This window comes from Camelina sativa, unplaced genomic scaffold (assembly GCF_000633955.1).
Source record: "Camelina sativa cultivar DH55 unplaced genomic scaffold, Cs unpScaffold00654, whole genome shotgun sequence".
Classification (NCBI taxonomy): Eukaryota; Viridiplantae; Streptophyta; class Magnoliopsida; order Brassicales; family Brassicaceae; genus Camelina; species Camelina sativa.
Window position 1 is genome coordinate 21929 of NW_010921792.1, and position 19497 is coordinate 41425.

Consider the following 19497-nt stretch of genomic DNA (forward strand, 5'->3'; position numbering starts at 1 on the left):
ATCACAAAACAAAAATTTCATATTTTTATAAATCACTAAAAAGGTAATATATTATATTTTAAACAATCAAAGTTCATAATTTTATAAAAACAAAAGAAACAAAATTATGAATCAGTTATAGCGCCAGGAAAATATTAATTTCTTGTCACAACTTACACATTCACATTTAAAAATCGTTACTAGTTATACGATCTACAATTACAGCCAGATTAAATCATCTTTACCGGATAAAATTAATAATACTAAGTGACGGGGATGAGAGAAAAGGAAAGTTTTACATCCGAGTATATAGTTTATAATTTCCAGCTTAAAGCAGTAATTATTGACTCTCCCTAACAAAGTTTTACCAACGACCTTTCATTTCTTTCCTCTTTAGTCTGCCGTTGACTCTTTCTTTGTCCCATACATACCTGAATCTGTTTTACCTATATTCCGTAGTTTTCTTCTTTTAAAAAAAAAAAAAAAAATTCGATATATTAAATTTCTCAAAAATTATGTTTATACAATTATACTTAGCCAATATTCATTATTTACTAAATCCTTTCTAAATTAATCGTATATCAAACGATATAAAGATTATTAACAAGTTGTCGATTTGACATACATGTTGTGTGCATGGCATCAGCACACTTAAATGCTTGGTAAATCTCTTTTCGTAACTAAAATGATGCTTAATGAACGTTGCTATACAAATATTGGTGGGATCTCAGTAGCAGAACCAACGTCGGTCGGTCGCAGTCGGTGAGATGGGGTCACATGTCTCGGGTGATAAATAGAAAGTGTTTGAATGATGGTGTAATCAAACTCAAATTTAAAACGTTACTGAACCAGTGAACCTAAAGCTACACTCATTATCTTTTTGATATATGGAAGAGTAAAATTAGGGAGTAAAATGTGCATTAAATTTAAATTTACTAAGGAAATGGGATATGAATTTTTTTTTTCTTTTGATATCTGTTGTGATACAGAAATTACTTTTACTGTCACTACTACTGCTGTCTGAAAAAAGCTCTGCCAGAGAGAAAATAAAGGAGAGAAAAACAAATTGGGTAACAGTACCCATACCTCTGTCACTCACTCCCTCTTCAGGGTAATACACACACACGTATATCTCTACAAATATCGCAATATCGTAGGAGAAAGATAATAATAATTCCATACTTGCAAATCTTTATAAGCCGCAATTCTTTTAATTAATTATCAGAAACCAACACAACAATTACTAGAGTCTAGAATGTTATTTTAATTAAGATAATTTGGTATATGATCTGCGGTTGGAAAATAGAAAACTAACATTTGCTTTCTAATGACACCCTTAGTGTGTGAAAGTGAAATTAGGAAAGGGGCCGTATTGAATTATATAGTACAATGACAATGAAAGGAGGGAGGGAGGGAGGGAGAGAGAGGGAGGGAGAGAGGGAGAGAGAGAGGGAGAGAGTTGAATTTGAAAGAAACCTCGAATTTGGACTATATATTTCTGCTTTTATATATCCCCACAGTATTGCCTGCAGACACATTTTCACCATACCTTTCCCTCTCTCATACTCTGGTGTTGTCATAATCTCAATCTCTTTCAGTACAACAACTTTTTTGGTGAATAACATAACTATTTACTACAATTCTGCATGCATTAGATGGAAAATAAAAACTAGATAACTACTGGCTGTCTTTTAGTCAAATAAAGCTCAAATTTTTTAAAATTGGTACATGTACTAGTCGCTCTACACATTTTCTTTGACGGCATCTACTAAAAGAAACCTATCGATTTTAAACCACGGCTAGAAAAAAAAGGTATATATTCTCCTTTCTGCTTCTTTTTCATTTATATTTACTTAAGTTTCTCGAATTAATGTATTTTAGTTTCCTTAAACCTCTGTACTAATTAGGTTATAAGAATATAGTATGAGATCCTCGATTTAGGCATGAATCAAGACAAACTAAAGTTACCATTTTCTGTAAACGTTTGACTAGTTAGTTTGAACATATCTCGTATGTATGTACGTAGTAGACCATTGTTTTGTTTCTCGGAATAAACGGATAATGGGTGATGATTGTATATGGTAATACTCTATATATTCAATTAATTCGTGTTTATATCATTTGTGTACTTTCACATATACTAGTTATATTTCAAAAATGGTAAAAATTTCAAGAATCAAAAATATCTTCTTAAGTTACAGGGTACCGTCTCTTTTCACTAAATCGAATCTAGTAAAATTTTCAATCTGTTATAATGTGAGCGGTAGAATATTAATATTTGCATCATATATGCAAAAAAAAAAAAAAAAAAAGAAAAGAAAAAGAAAAAACATTTAAAAGAGCATTTGTTGATCTTCATAAAGGTGGGTCCCACTGTACTTGCAGACAAAGGCTTTTAACAGAAGACTAGTGTCATATGGATTCTCTTCCATGAATTTCCCAAAATACCCCTACTCCCAAAACAGAAAGTTAAAAAAAAAAAACATTTGTTGTGTTTTAATATATCAAACCTTTTAAATTTCTGCATAATTTTCATTATCAATTTTGAAATCAATCAATTACAAAATCTTCTGTTGAGATAAGAACCCTTTTGTTTTTATCGGGGAAGTCATGTTGCTAAGATTACTATACAAGACAAACACGAACACACAGTTTATCTCTTACCATTTACATTATTCTAAATATAGTAGTATCAGTTTAGCATGTCTTGTAGTGGATACAAAATTTTAGACTTCTTTTTCAGAGAACAGTCACTTTAAATATTTGCTTACACGAGAAAAAAAAAAAAAAAAAGAAATCTTTTGTTGAGTAAGAGAGAGGACACTTTGGTCAATTACTGCCAAGTGCCCAACCATCCAAACAGACCCATTTACGGCAAAGTTTAATGAAAGAAAAAAACAATTCAGTTTTTGCTAAAATTGGGAGAGAAAAAAAACACACACACACACAGAGACACTGTTTAACTCTGAAGTAATATGTCTCATTTCTAATAATAATTTCGAGTTTTCTTACCAAAATAAAATTTCAGTAATATTGGGCAAGAAGAGCAGAGTATTTATATCACCCACGAGCCTTTGCTTCTTCTTCCTCCTTCATCACCTCTCTTTCTCTTTCTGTTCTCTTTCCGGAGACATTTGCCTAAATCTCATCATTATTTACAATCTCTACCTCAAAACAAAGCCTTGAGGGAAAGAAAAAAATGATCCAAGAGAAGAAACACATGTTGTTAGCCCTACTTATGTAAATCATAATTAAATCTTTAATGGTCAGATCAAACAAGCAAGAACCACGCGTCTCGGCTACTTACATCCGATCTCTCGTGAAGCAACAACTTCTTGCTCCTTCCACCACAACCACTATGACCACCACAACCACAACAACCGATGGAAGCGGTGGCGGCAGCGGCAAAACGCAATCGCAAACGCAAACGCACAAGAAACAAGTGAGGAGGCGACTCCATACTAGCCGTCCTTACCAAGAACGTCTCCTCAACATGGCTGAAGCTCGTAGAGAAATCGTCACCGCTTTAAAACAACACCGCGCTTCTATGAGACAAGCCTCGAGGATCCCACCGCCTCAACCACCGCCACCACCCCAGCCGCTTAATCTCTTCTCTCCGTCGCCACCTCCTCCTCCACCTCCGGATCCGTTTTCTTGGACGAATCCGTCTCTCAATTTCCTCCTCCCTAACCAACCCTTAGGGTTAAACCTAAACTTCCAAGATTTCAACGACTACATCCAAACCTCATCGACAACATCTTCATCTTCTTCCTCATCATCATCATCATCTTCCTCATCATCGTTTTTTCCGACTAATCCACACATCTACTCTTCCCCTTCACCTCCTCCCACCTTCACTACAGCCACCTCAGATTCAGCTCCTCAACCACCCTCTTCCTCCGCTGGAGAAAACAACGTGGGGACGTCAGCTTGGTGGTCAGAGCTCATGATGAAAACGGTGGAGGCGCCGGAGATTAAACCGGAGACGGAAGAAGTCGAAGATGACGTGTTCCCTAAGCTAAGTGACGTCATGGAGTTCCCTTCGTGGTTAAACCAAACTGAAGAAGAATTGTTTCACCCTTACAATCTCACTGATCATTACTCAATCCCTCACAATCCTCCCTTATCCTGGTAATTATATATTTTATTATTTGTATGCTAAATTAAATTATCTAATCTGTGTTCTTCCTCCGGAATCACCGGCGGTGAAAATTGCGGCGGTTCTTTGCATAAACTTCAGTGATTGAGTTTTGAGACAGAACACATAAAAAAAAAAACAGAATCATTTTTTGTTTCTTTTTGATAATTAAAATTCAACTTATTGATTAAACAATATGAGAAAACTTGTGGTATGAGAAGGATCCACATCGGTTTATTGCATGATCTGAAGCTGTCCGTTGTTTTTTTTTTGTGGTTATGGTCCAATCCAATGATAATATCGCCGACATCTATCAAACACTATCCTTACCCCATTTTTCTGAAACTGTCCCAAAACCGTCTTGACGTCATCCAATATATAATTATATATTCTTGTTATGTGAATTATATCATTGCTTGTATTATTCAAGTTTGGTTGCTTGGTATCTTAGTGTTCTTCATCATATTTTGTGGTAACATTATTGATGTGTGTTATATTGTAATTTACAGTATGGAGATTGGAGAGATTGAAGGCATGGATGGAGAAGACTGGCTTGCTTGAACCACAAAAGATTGATTACTGTTTACTTTTTTTTCGCAGACATGATGAATCAACTCTTTGGTTCTTTTCTTATTTTTACCTTATTTTATTTGTTTTCTTATAAATTTTTCTTTTTGTTCGGAGACATTTTGAATCTTTTTAAAAAATAACATGAAGCCTGCGGAGAGAAAATGTTCGATTTGGCAAAGTCACATGATGATTATTGCAATAAACTTTTCTTTTTCTTCTTCTTCTATCATTAATTTTATTTTGGTTTAAAACTTATTACTAATTTTTAATTTTTCTGTTCATATTTTTTTTTTTTTTTTGGGATCCACTGTTCTTGATAGTCTGGTTGATTTCAATTGTCATCATAAAGAGTTTTCACAATCATGTTACAGCTATAATAGGTTTCCCCCTCCCTCACCTATACGCGCATGTTAAACAGTTGAACTTACACCATAGCTAGGTATCTATTTCTTTTTTGTCTATTTCAATCTTATTGTAAAATTGATGATACAAATGTGAATAGACTAGTTTTAATCCACCTACTCGGTATTGTGTACAATTCAGAGTTTCCTTCTTCTACGAGATTGGAGATTGTTTGAATAGAAACCCTATGAACCTTGTGAAGATAGTAATGTCAGGTTTTTACAAATACAAACGAAGAGGAAATCAGTTTCTTGCTCAGCAAATGATTTAGAGACCTTTCTCTAAACTTTGCTATGCTCTTCATATGCATCATTGACTTCATCAATGTCCATCTCATCATCATCTGTTCCCACATCATCATCATCTTTCTCAAATTTAACACTCAAACTTTCATCTCCTGAACCACTCTCCAGCAGTTCTCTTTCTTGCATGTCCAAAGTATCACTATAAGTTGGTATATCTCTCTTCCTTCCTCTGTACCCCGTAAACTTCAGCAACTTCTCTTTCCAAAGTATCAAAGGACACTTGTCAATCAGCTCTGGCCCTTCGTAACCTTCTGTCAAGAACACACTGAATCTCTTCCCTCTCTCAGAGACATAGAAGATACCACAATGCTTCAGAAAAATCCTCATCAGTTTCTGCGGCATCACAAACTCCCTCCTGAAATGTGTCAGATGATCCGTCACCAATCTCTTCTCAAGTGTAAAGCTAAGCAGTTCGTGCATAACCGCGATTGCCCGTTTGTCGAATTCCTTCGAACCAGCTTCGAGACCACGTGCATCAGCATAAGGAGACAGGTAAGTTCGTTTCTGAAAATGTTCAATCTTCCCTCTGTACCTGTACATTTTCTTGTATGACGGAGGAAACTTCATGGGGAAAGCCAGTGAAAGCATACCTGGCTTGTGATCGTTTTCCTCAGTTAAACCTAGAGTCTTCTTCTCCAACTCTGTGACAGCCCAAGCAGGGTTCCATGAAACAAGCTCAAGATACTCCTCATCTCCAAGTTTCACAACTTTAAAATGCTGAGGAAACTTGTTGACCCAGTCTATCCTAAAATCAAGAGGCAACCCAAAATCCCTCCGGAAATGAACTATCTTATCCAAAGGAAGCTTCTTATCAACAGACATCATCAAACACCTTGTCACATGTTCTGCAGCCTTGTCTCCATTCTCCTCAAGTAACTTGTCATGCTCTTCCAACAAGTCTTCCCCTTCATCTGTCAATCCACACCACAAGACCCCTCTCTGATCTTTGTACAACTCAAACAACTTAGGAGACTTTCTAATGAAATCACTGATCTTATGGGGTTTAGGCAAATTAATCTGTCTTCTATACTGCTCCAACGACCTGACGGTAATGATCATATCTCGCTCACCCTTCAACACCTCCATCAAGAAAATCACTTTGGAAGCTATTTTCCATTTCTCAGTAGCTATCTCGAGCTCTTGGACTCTCTTTTCCCTACTCCTATCTTGAACACGCTTGCTGCTGGTCATGAACCTCACCCATAGCCGTCCGAAAGAAGACTCTCCGGATAAAACGTTCCTTTCAGGCATTATCGCAAACATGTTATGGGCATTCACGTAGAATCGTAGCCTACATCGTAACCCTTCCATCAAAGCTTCACCTTTAAGCACCTAAACAACAACAACCATCAAAGCCTCAGTTTTTTGGCATCTCCCGATCGACTTAAACACGATAAGATCGATGATTAAGATTATTTACATTAAACCGTGAAACTAGTCTTTCAGATGCCATGCGTTATAAATAATAAATGTACAAATTGAAAGATACAGTACCTTAAACTATACGGCGGAGAAGTAATAGAGTCTGAAGGTAAAGCGGCGAGGTGAAAAACGGAGGGAAAAAGCCATGCGACGGAGGTCCGACGGCGACGAGAAGACAAGGCAGAAGAAGATGCTTAGTGTCTGTGTCTTCTTCTTTCTTGTAAATGAGCCCAATAAAGCCCATTAAGCTCTTATTTGGGCTTTTCCATTTGAGTCTGAAAAATCCACTGTTGTCAATTTGTCATCATTGTTGACAGTTAACATTATAAGTTTATAACGATGGGAATGGGACCATATAAACGATTGATTGTGTTTGTATTATAGATTTTTTTTAGTTTTCTGAAAAAAATGTTTGTTTTGTAGTTGTTAATGACAATGCCATATTTCGATTTTTGGTCGTTAATTCAAAATTTGAAACGTTAATTTTTACTGTTATTATAATTTTAAAATCATCACTCGAGTTTCTCTAATATGTAGTTAAAACCTGGAGTATTGTTGAATCAACAATTGTAAAATAAATAAAATTCAGTTGTTGTTAGTCGTTAGTCGTTTTGTTATTGACAACTAGTAAACAAATTAGTAATAAAATGTCTGGTTAATCGTTTTATCCAACGTCTGTTCTATAGCCGCTGAATACAAACCTAATTTTTTATTAAAAAAAAAAAACATAATGGATGATTAAGAAAGAAGTTGGGAAGGATCCAAATTCATTCCTTCACAAGTGTAGCTTTCATGAAACGTGTTACAATACTATGATAGGATGTTGACCAAACACATGTCTATCTATCAATTTATCTAATATTAAATATAAAATAATTTAAAGTCCTAAAATTTCATTCTATGGCACAAGGGGACTACAAATGTACCAAACCATCCACTTTATATTTTACATGATACCTTTCACTTTTGGAAAAGATATTTAAAAGAGAGTTATCAATTATACTAACACCATTTGATCTACCCCAGTTATATAGTTATATAGTTAATTGCTTCAACAACTTTTATAATTAAAACGGTTTATAAATCCAAACCGGAAGAACAAGGCATACATAAACTAATATTTAATCGGCATATATAATCGAGCTTTACGTGTTAACATATCCGTTTAAAAGTTTAAATTGCAATATATGTGATGGAGAAAGCATAACAATCTACTTTAACCGGGTCAGAACAGTCTGTTGCAAATGCTAATGCTATCGTCGTCTTTTGTTGGTTGATCATATGTAATTGCAGACTTTGCAGTTGTTTAATTATGTCATTGTTTTGAATTATTTATCTTAGTCACATGTCAATGCTCATAAATAAGTTCGTCGTTTGTAAAATCTTCACATCATATTCATATATATTGGGTCACCAATTTGAAAGGTTTGTTTTGATCATTTAAATCTGTGGTCGACAAAAAAAAGGAAAAAATAAATAGTTGATAAATTAAGTCATGGTCTCTCTATATACGTTATATACACGTTATTAGTCGTACTACTAAGGTTTTGGATACAAACAAGCAACCAAAAACAAAAAACGGTGACTGCCTCGCCCCCGATATCACATTTTTAAGATGATCTATCAAAATGGTATTGTGGTACTATTAACTCAATTATACCGGTTTCAATTGGACTTATATGCCATATGCCTTGTTTTTGCTCAAAAGAAAATATTAAAAAAGGCGAATATGCCTTGTGAGACTGAAGCAAAAAAAAAAAAAACGTTCAAATAGAGAAAGAATGTAATTAAAAGAAACAGATACATTTGTAAATTGCCACATTACTTGGCATCGGTATAACTCGTTTAATAAAAAGACATTTTAAGCTAGTTTTGAAGATCATGATTGCCAAAATACTTTGATTTAGTAGTCATGATCAGAAAAGTTACATAAATGAAAAAAAATTGTTTTCAAATCACTCGATCAAATTTGTGGAAATACTGTAATTAGCTTTTAACAAAAAAGGAATTATGGTAAAACTTAAAAACTAGGAAAGTCTATAAACAACTCTAACGATTATTTCCTTAAGAACTTTCAATTTTTAAGATGTAAAAACGTTTTTTGGTTTGAATAAATTTTACATTCAATTTTTTTTTTTGGTAGTTGTAATGTTGTATTCATTTTAAATTTTCAAATTTGAGATTTTAAAAAAACTAGTAATAAGTAAAACTCATATTTAAATAATAAGAAGTGAAAAAGATTAATATTCCTTCCGTTTCAAAACATAATATATTTTAGAGAAATATTTTGTTTCATAATATAGGATGTTTTAAAATTTTTATGCAACTTTTAGATTAGTTTGATATTTTATATTATGCAGTATATTGTTTCTGATTTGTTGAACTTGTTAAAAATAAAACTTCTTAATTTGCGTGCTTTAGTTTAAACATCCTATATTTTGCAACGGATGGAATATATTATTAACGCTCTGATTAAGTGGTTTAGTAAAAAAAAAAAAAAAAGGGTAAAATAAGTTAGCACGTGTGGAATAATAAAACGTGATATCACTAACAAGGCATCCGCGTTGCCACGTAAGCCATCTTCTTCTTCAACAACGCGCATACAATCTGCGACCTTCTTCTTCTTCTTCTTCTTCTTCATATAACTGTACTTATCACACACTCATGTATATATACACTCACAAGCCGCCATTTTCACTATACTGTCATCTCCAAAACATACCTGAAGATACATACATACACAACTATTCCATCACTCACTCAACCTAAACAAAAACCCCATTTTATATATTATCCAACTCTAGATATGGAAGCTGCATCGCCCAAGTACACTGGTGTACGGAAGAGGAAGTGGGGTAAATGGGTGGCTGAGATACGTCTCCCCAACAGCCGTGAGAGGATCTGGCTCGGCTCCTTTGAATCAGCTGAGAAAGCGGCGCGTGCTTTCGACGCGGCTCTTTACTGTCTCCGTGGCCCTGGAGCACGTTTTAACTTCCCAGACAATCCCCCGGTGATTACCGGCGGTCGTTCTCTTACCCCGCAGCAGATTCAGGTCGTGGCGAGCCGTTTCGCCTGCGAGGAGGAGGAGGATCAGCTAGTACCACCGCAACCGTCTCCGCCACGTGGCGACCAAAAGACGGAGGAGGAGGAGGAGGAAGAGATAATTTCGGCACGTGGGGGAATGAGTGGTGGTAATGGTGGGCCTATGTTAGGGCAAGTTGAGCAAGGTAATAACAACAACGAGGGTACTAATAGTAGTAACGACACGTCGTCGTATTGGCCTTTTATATGGGAGAACGAGAATCTTGTAGGTCCTCAAACCTCGGGGGACTTCGGTTTTTTCACGGATGATGATTCAACCAATTTGTATTTTCCAACACAACAGCCGCAGCAACAGCTCTCGTCTGATTTTTACTATGACGATGGAGCTTGTGAAGATGATTTCTCTCATTACAGTATTAACCTTTGGAATTTCTGAGATCCAATTTTTTTCGTGATCTTGGAACATATATTCCTATATATTGATATTAATTCAATTTATGGATTTATTTCAAGATTTCAAAATGATCTTGAACCAGAATCTTCAGCTACCACCACCTAGAGGTGATGATGAATCATTGTTTGAAGCCTAGATATATATATGTCACAATGTAAGCATGGCCTCTTTGTTCTTCTTTATGGTGTAGTTAATTATTGCTAGACTTCATCATCTTATTCTTCTTCTTTTTCCTATCTTTTACTATACGGTATAGTCTATACCAATTTGCTTCACATTTTTTTTTCTTTTTTTTTCTTCTTCTTTGTATTTATTTGCTTTAATTTGTCCACACTGTAATTTCCTTCTCTTTTCTAAGATTTGCTTGCATATTTTTGTAACAAGCCAATCTTGACCCCCTATCTTTTGGTCTTAGATGGTTTTCAATTAATGTTCATATATATACAAAGGTTCCCTTTTCTATATATAAATTACTCACGTTTTTACGTGTGTGAAAATGTTGTTATATAAATAAAACTTGTACTAAAGACTCGATACAAATATCATATGATTGATGTTAATTAGTCCAACCAGTTCTTGAGGTGTCGTTTTAATACGGCTGAATTGTTAAAGTTATATTTGAAAACAGATGATTTACATCTTGTGGGGTCAACACAAATATAATCAAATTATGATTACGGATTTGGACTATATATAAGCCAAAAACAATAGCCTTCATAGCTAAGACAATAGATATTAGATGGATTAAATGAATGAACTACTGTGGCAAAGGTCGAAAATTGAGATAATTTTATACCGAATAAAGGACTTTGAAAGTACTTAAATAAGAGTGTTCTATGATGTTAACAGACCAAATCTAAAAAGATCCAAAACAAAGTCATAAAATCAACTTATTAAACGTTTAATTCGTGGTTTCTTTTTTCTTTTTTTGTATATACAGTTAGACGCAGTGAATTTATAAGCGTTCTTCACTTGATTGCAGTAGCATGATATGCTACAAAATAGTGTGGCAGCCTTTTTTTTTTTTTTAATATAAAGAATTTATTTGTTTAATGTTCGACCACATATACTACTAATCAATGTTCATACTTGGTGGTAAAGATACAAAGGTTACGTAGGCGTATACTAAATTGTTGTGTATTGTATGTGATTTGGCGGTTTTTAGTACTACTACTATGAACGACTCTCGTTGAGGGATGGTACTGGGAGCGGGAGGAGCAATGTGAAGCCCAATGGTCCCCAAATTTCAAGGATATCACGTTATGTAAAAATATAGCCCAATGGCCAAAAACATATTCCTTTGGAAAATTGCCATATTATAATTAACAAAATACAATAGCCAATAGGCGACATATATATGTGGTTGTATGAACGAACGATTATATGTTTTATATCCCTGCGCAAGTGGGAAGTTCGCTGACAGCGACGTACTGGATGGTGATTTAGATAGCATGATTTATATCTTTTCTACTGGCATAGTGTCGAAAGACCTCGAGTATACGTACGAGTTCTCCAAGATCAACCCGATGTCAAATTTTTAAGTACATCTCGTCGTCAACCAAGCTCTGAACCAATCCTGGTTTAATTTCTGATATGTGTGAACCGATTGATCACTTGATTTATGCCTGAAAACTCGTACCAGAGTTTCTTCTCTTTTTAAACCCAAACTCGAAACCTCCTTTTATGGACTTGGTCAATTCTTCTTCACACGATCTCAGCCACTAGCTATATCACTATATATAGTCTGATTCTTGACGAGTATAAAATCATGCAAGCACCACGTTACGCTCTAAGGTTGTATGCGATCATATTCGAAATCAAAGCTTGCTAGAGATGGTTTCTAGAATCTAAACTGTTTTGATTGGCTTAGGTTTTAATTCTCAACTCCAAAACTTATGTTGAACTCAAGATTAGCTCCAACTCTGGTTTCGGAGAGAGCTGATAAGCCCCATTTCGTATATACAAGAAGGAAGAAGAGTGAGGAGACAACACGTGCGACTTGAAGAAGCACGTGCAGAAGAAAAAGATCAATTGTATATAGTTTTGTTCATTCTGTTTTAGATCTTTTATGCATTGTTTGTTAGAAAGAGTGACGTATGTGTTGCTTTGAACTGAGTTGATGAATCGGTGATGTGCCGGTGACTCGTTCTGTTACAACGGTGTATCGGAAAGTGATAGTAATAAAGTTTGCGTACTTTCTTCTATCAATTGGTGCGTTTGTGATCTAGATCGGAGCTATCGCGAAGTTTGGCGAAATTGAAATGGGAATGGAGAAATCGTTAACACCGATTAAGGAATCCGCGACGGCGGAGCAAGTGGAAGCGTCGGCGATGGAGTGTTATAAGAGATTGGCTGATATGGCGTCGATGGTTCGTCGTGCGGAGTCGCGATTGGATTCAAGAATCGATACGCATGATCAACAATTCGCGGAGATTAAGCAGCGATTGGACTTTCTGATAAGCAACCTCCCTGGGAAAGCTACGGTTCACGAGATTGGTGGCACGAGTCAAGTTACGACGTCGGAATCGCAAGATCATACCAATCAGGTACCACGCTCTATCTTGGAACCTTGCCATAGTGATATTAGGCCTGGGATTAGAGAAAATCTTCTCCGAAATGTAGAGATGGCTGTGTTTGACGGTGAAGGGACCTATGGTTGGATTGCAACGTGGAGAGATTTTTTAGAACTGGTGGTTACTCTGAGGCTGAGAAATTGGCGCTAGTAGCAGTGAGTTTACGCGGGGAAGCTCTGAGTTGGTATAATTGGGAGATGAACAGAAGAGATTTTGCAAATTGGGACCAGTTTAAAAAAAGTTTGTTACTACGCTTTGGTAATTTGAAGTTGCGAGGTCCAAGCCAGAGCCTATTTTGCATCAAGCAGACAGGTTTCATCGCAGACTATGTCCAACGTTTTGAGGATTTATCATCTCAAGTTACGGGGTTAGATGATCAGAAGTTAGAAGGAATTTTTTTAAATGGATTAACCTTGGAGATGCAAGAGTTGGTGCATATGCAAAAACCGAGAGACTTACCAGAGATGATCGCAAAAGCCAGGGCAATGGAAACGAGCATCATACGCAGAGTAGTACAGAAGGAGTTGATGTTATCTAATAAAGAAAATAAGGATCCACTGGGGGTTTCTCACACCAACAACTATCAACACAATAATACATGGAAGATGAAAGCTATAACAACAGACGCTAGTTATGCAAATGAAAAGCGAGTTGTTAGAGGGGATCAACGGCCACGAAAGCATAACACCAAGGAGGAATTAGATGAGAAGAGGAAGAAAGGCATTTGTTTCAAGTGCGACGGGCCATGGTCTACAGAACATAAGTGTCCTAACAAAGAACTCAGAATTTTAACGGTGTTTAATGGGTATGAGGTAGAGTTATTGGAGGGGAATGATGAACAGCCAGAACTAACAGAACCAGTGGGAGAATGCATGTCGTTATCATTCAACTCGTTCAGGGGTTTACCCTCTACAAATACTACCAAAGTACGAGGATCAGTGGGAAAGTCAGGAGTGATAATCATGCTGGACAGTGGAGCCACACACAATTTTATTTCCCCAGAAGCGGTGAAGAAGTTGAAACTTAAGTGCAGAGAGGATCCAAATTTGTCAGTCCTATTAAAATCAGGCATTACAGTTCAGGGCATTGGAGTGTGCGAACAAGTTACTTTTTCAGCACAAAATCTGGAATTCACAACAGACTTTGTGGTGTTAGAACTTGGACCGATTGACATCATATTAGGAGTGTATTGGTTACGCACCTTGGGAGATTGTCGTGTGAACTGGGAAAAGAACGAAATGTCATTCTTACATAAGGGTCAGATGGTTATGTTGAAGGGTGAACCTGATCTCTACTTGTCTAAGAGGTCTCTCAAATCACTATCTAGTGGAGTTACTTTTAGTAAGAAAGGCGTACAGATGGAGCTGTGTAGTCAACAGTCGACTCAGTTGGTAGCACAACCTACAGATGTTCAAATTCAGTCAGTATTAGCCAAGTTTGACAAAGTGTTTGAGATCCCTACTGACTTACCACCAATACGTGGTAATGAGCATTGGATTAACTTGTTGGCGGGAAACAATGCAATCAGCGTAAGACCGTATCGATACCCTCACGCACAAAAGGAAATCATGGAGAAGATGGTTAAGGAGATGTTGGAGTCTGGGATAATAAGGCCAAGTCAAAGTCCTTTCTCGAGCCCAGTATTACTAGTGAAGAAGAAGGATAATAGTTGGAGGTTTTGTGTAGACTATAGAGCATTGAACCGTGTAACTGTTCCTGACAAGTTCCCTATTCCAATGATAGATCAGTTGCTGGATGAGCTTAATGGTGCAGTGATATTCTCCAAATTGGATATGCGAGCAGGGTACCACCAAATAAGGATGAAGGAGACCGACGTACCAAAAACAGCTTTCAGAACACATGACGGCCATTATGAGTTCTTGGTAATGCCGTTTGGTTTAACAAACGCCCCAGCCACTTTTCAAGCGTTAATGAACACCTTGTTTCGACCTTACCTACGGAAGTTTATACTGGTCTTCTTTGATGATATTTTGGTGTACAGTACCAGTTTGAAGGAGCATCTGGAACACTTGTTGGTTGTTATGAGAATTTTAGAAGCTAATCAACTGTTTGCCAACAGAAAGAAGTGCTTATTTGGTCAACCGCAAGTAGAATATCTGGGACACATCATTTCAAACAAAGGAGTGTCAACTGATCCAGCAAAGACACTAGCTATGACACAATGGCCTACACCTAAATCAGTGAAGGAGTTAAGAGGATTTTTGGGTCTTACTGGCTATTATAGAAGATTTATTAAGGGATATGGTGTTTTGGCAAGACCGCTAACTGATCTATTGAGAAAAGACAGTTTTGAGTGGACTTTAGACACACAAATGGCGTTTGATCAGTTGAAGAAAGCCATGTCTACTGCTCCGGTCTTGTCCCTCCCAGATTTCGAGGAAGTATTTGTAGTGGAAGCAGATGCATCAGGCTTCGGGTTAGGAGCTGTATTGATGCAGAAGAAGCAACCGATTGCTTACTTTAGCCATGGGTTGTCAGCCAAAGAACAGCTCAAGCCGGTTTACGAACGCGAGTTGATGACGATTGTACTGTCTATACAGAAGTGGAAACATTATCTTTTTGGTAGACACTTTATGGTCCATACAGATCAGAAGAGCCTTAAGTTCCTTTTAGATCAGCGAGAGGTAACAATGGACTATCAAAAATGGTTGGTTAAACTGCTGAATTACGACTTTGAGATCATATACAAACCAGGCGTAGAGAACAAAGCTGCTGATGGGTTATCACGAATGGTTCAGGCGGAAGGAACTTTACAGTCCCATGTACTAATGGCATTCACGGTCCCTACTGTCTTACAAGTACAGGACATTTATGAAGAAATAGAGAAGGATACGCAGCTACAGGCCTTAATTCAATCATGTTTACAAGGCCAATGTTCACAGAAGAAGTTGTTGGTTAGAGATGGGAGATTGTGGCGCAAGAACAGGCTTGTTATCCCTAAGTCATCAAAGTATATTCAGTTGATTATGGAGGAATATCATAATAGTGTGATGGGAGGTCACTCAGGAGTTCTGAAAACAGTCAAGCGTATACAACAGTCGTTTCATTGGGAGGGTATGCTGAAAGATGTACAACGTTTTGTAGCAGAATGCGATATATGTCAGAGACACAAGTACTCTACCCTCTCTCCAGCAGGGTTGCTACAACCGTTACCAGTACCACGACAAGTTTGGGAAGATATTACGATGGACTTTGTTGAAGGATTACCAACATCTCATGGGAAGAATGTCATATTGGTGATAGTGGACCGCCTTAGTAAATATGGCCATTTCATAGGTCTCAAGCATCCATTCACTGCATATGACGTTGCGCGAATTTTCATAGCTGAGGTGGTCAAGTTACATGGATATCCAGCCTCAATAATTTCAGATCGAGGCAATACATTCCTGAGTGCATTTTGGAAAGAGTGTTTTAAGCTGGCTGGTACCAAATTGAAGTATAGCACTGCTTTCCACCCTCAAACTGACGGTCAGACTGAGGTACTCAACCGATGCCTTGAAACTTATCTTTGATGCTTTGCATCTGCACATCCGAAGACTTGGCAACAGTTCTTACCTTGGGCTGAACTATGGTATAACACTTCTTATCATACTTCTCTGAAGACGACCCCTTTTAGAGTGTTATACGGTCGTGATCCTCCAGCTATCATGCGTTTTGAAGAACACTCAACTAAAGTGTCGGAGTTAGAGACAATGATGAAAGAGAGAGATCATATGTTGGCACAGATTAAGGACCATTTGATTCACGCTCAACAACTTATGAAGAACAATGCAGATAAACATCGAANCGTGATCCTCCAGCTATCATGCGTTTTGAAGAACACTCAACTAAAGTGTTGGAGTTAGAGACAATGATGAAAGAGAGAGATCGTATGCTCAACAACTTATGAAGAACAATGCAGATAAACATCGACGGGATGTAGAACATGAAGTTGGTAGTTGGGTTTTCTTGAAGTTACGGCCATATAGGCAGCAGTCGGTGGCTAAACGAGCGTGTCAGAAGTTGGCAGCAAAATATTTTGGGCCGTTTGAAGTTATGGAGCGTATTGGTAAAGCAGCGTACCACTTGAAATTACCTGACGGATCTAAAATCCACCCGGTGTTTCATATTTCTCAGATTAAACGAGTGTTGGGAGAACAGAAGCAAGTTATTCCATTGCCTGATATGTTTAATGAAGATAGCGAGTTGATCATCGAACCGGAAAGCTTGTTAGAAACTCGGTACAATGATGATGGTGTGTTGGAAGTGTTGGTGCATTGGAAGGGTCTTCCGGATCATGAAAACACTTGGGAGAACGCGAAGGAAGTACAGAGACAATTTCCAGATGTAGCGCTTGAGGACAAGCTTCGTTTCGAAGGGGGGCTATTGATAAGCCCCATTTCGTATATACAAGAAGGAAGAAGAGTGAGGAGACAACACGTGCGACTTGAAGAAGCACGTGCAGAAGAAAAATATCAATTGTATATAGTTTTGATTCATTCTGTTTTAGATCTTTTATGCATTGTTTGTTAGAAAGAGTGACGTATGTGTTGCTTTGAACTGAGTTGATGAATCGGTGATGTGCCGGTGACTCGTTCTGTTATAACGGTGTATCGGAAAGTGATAGTAATAAAGTTTGCGTACTTTCTTCTATCAGCAACATAGTATCAATATATCATAAATGAAGCTGCAGTTCATATGTCGATAACTTTAGCAATAAATGTACTTTAGCAATAAACGTACGGTGTACCCAAACATAACAATTTTAGGGGTGGGCAAAGTATTTTTAGATTTGCTTTGATCCATGATTTAATTCTATTCGATTTGAAACAGAGTTTGATCCGTTCTTTAATTCGATTTGTAAAATCCGGACATCCGTAATTTCACGAAGTAAAATCAAATACTGAAAATTGATACTCGCAAATGAAGACCAAATCCCAAATAGTACACTTTGTTCCGGTATACATATGTATATGTATATTATTCATTACATATATAAATTATAATTTTACTATTTTATATGTGTTTTATAATTTTCTAATCATTAAAGTAATCATTTAAAATAATTAAAGAAAAATATATAATTTTGTGTATAGTATATTACTATTTTGGATTATTTTTTTTATTTTTAAAAAATATTTTTTATTTATATATTTAATTTTCAAAGAATATCCGGATACTTACGAATCGAACAAAAATCAAAAAACCTTTTATTCGGACAAAGCGAAGCTGATTACAAACACCATCTAACCTTCCACATATATTCGCTATGTTCAAGAAATGATGTTTTAAAAAAGAGAATTATTTAGAAATATCCTTTTTGGGATACCCTTTTCATTCATTACTTATTGAAGTTTCACTTAAGGAAAAATAAAAGATTAATTACTCAACTCAACTTAAAAGTTTTGATCTAAAGCGAAGACATTGTAAGGATCACATTTTTTTGGGAAAACTATAAAAAATAATCGTAAAAAATAATTTTTCTAAAAAACACAAAATCAATGGTCACAAAATATAGAAAAATGATATGTAAGCCGTTACAAAAAAGTAACATGTGATTTGTATAACATATCTCAGAATGCATATTATCAACCGAAGCTACAATTCTATAACATGATATATATATATATATATATATATATATATATATATATATATATATATATATATATATATATATATATATATATATATATATATATATATATATATATATATATATATATATATATATATATATATATATATATATATATATATATATATATATATATATATATATATATATATATATATATATATATATATATATATATATATATATATATATATATATATATATATATATATATATATATATATATATATATATATATATATATATATATATATATATATATATATATATATATATATATATATATATATATATATATATATATATATATATATATATATATATATATATATATATATATATATATATATATATATATATATATATATATATATATATATATATATATATATATATATATATATATATATATATATATATATATATATATATATATATATATATATAACAGGTTTGAGATTTTATCAATTTTATCAAATGCTTTTAACCAAAAACATTGGCAGAAACAACATATTAAAGTATACCATATTTTTTTGAGAAGACGAAGCTGAGATTGCATCACAAAATTAACATATGAAAATAACATATGAGGGTTTTAGACAAATATGTAACTTGGATTAGTGAACGAATATTCTTTATCGGGTTTAGTTGTTTCACCATTTAAGCATTCTTGACTTAGTCGGAGATTCTATTATGGTAGGTGATGCACTTGGACAACTCCGTTGTAGCGACGTAGCACTAAAAATGATCATGAAACTTTGTATACTTGCATTTAATGTGGAATATCGATATATTTAAATGATTTCTATAATTAGGTCAACGATCGACATTCGACGTTATAAATTTTAAAAAAATGTTTTCATGGGATATGAATATGGAATGGACTATTCTAAAGAGGTTCTTAAGTCATTTTTTGTTACTACCTGATATATTGTTGATTTGCCAGAAAACATTATTGCGACACTAGACAATAT

General features: G+C 35.5%; 3 protein-coding genes across 3 annotated transcripts; 2 read left to right on the forward strand and 1 right to left on the reverse strand.

Moving 5' to 3' along the window:
• Positions 1–2907: 2907 nt before the first annotated feature.
• Positions 2908–4904, forward strand: LOC104773815 (ELL-associated factor 1-like). Its single transcript, XM_010498480.2, has 2 exons — positions 2908–4110; positions 4627–4904. Exons 1-2 carry the CDS (start codon positions 3242–3244, stop codon positions 4676–4678), a joined length of 921 nt encoding a protein of 306 aa, XP_010496782.1. The 5' UTR covers positions 2908–3241; the 3' UTR covers positions 4679–4904.
• Positions 4905–5171: 267 nt separating this feature from the next.
• Positions 5172–7016, reverse strand: LOC104773816 (protein ROOT PRIMORDIUM DEFECTIVE 1-like). The gene is made up of 2 exons (XM_010498482.2): positions 6889–7016; positions 5172–6726 (listed from the first exon to the last, which is right to left on the reverse strand). The coding sequence occupies exon 2, from the start codon at positions 6703–6705 to the stop codon at positions 5371–5373; it is 1335 nt and encodes a 444-aa protein (XP_010496784.1). The 5' UTR covers positions 6706–6726; positions 6889–7016; the 3' UTR covers positions 5172–5370.
• Positions 7017–9475: 2459 nt separating this feature from the next.
• On the forward strand, positions 9476–10692 carry LOC104773817 (ethylene-responsive transcription factor ERF016-like). The gene has a single exon (XM_010498483.2). The coding sequence runs from the start codon at positions 9623–9625 to the stop codon at positions 10292–10294; it is 672 nt and encodes a 223-aa protein (XP_010496785.1). The 5' UTR covers positions 9476–9622; the 3' UTR covers positions 10295–10692.
• Positions 10693–19497: the final 8805 nt, after the last annotated feature.

Bases quoted from the DNA above. Each gene is read 5' to 3' on its own strand.
- LOC104773815 (XM_010498480.2), top strand. From the start codon at position 3,242: ATGGTCAGATCAAACAAGCAAGAACCACGCGTCTCGGCTACTTACATC. The intron at 4,111-4,626 runs GTAATTATATAT...TGTAATTTACAG, and splicing joins CACAATCCTCCCTTATCCTG to TATGGAGATTGGAGAGATTG.
- LOC104773816 (XM_010498482.2), bottom strand. From the start codon at position 6,705: ATGGAAGGGTTACGATGTAGGCTACGATTCTACGTGAATGCCCATAAC.
- LOC104773817 (XM_010498483.2), top strand. From the start codon at position 9,623: ATGGAAGCTGCATCGCCCAAGTACACTGGTGTACGGAAGAGGAAGTGG.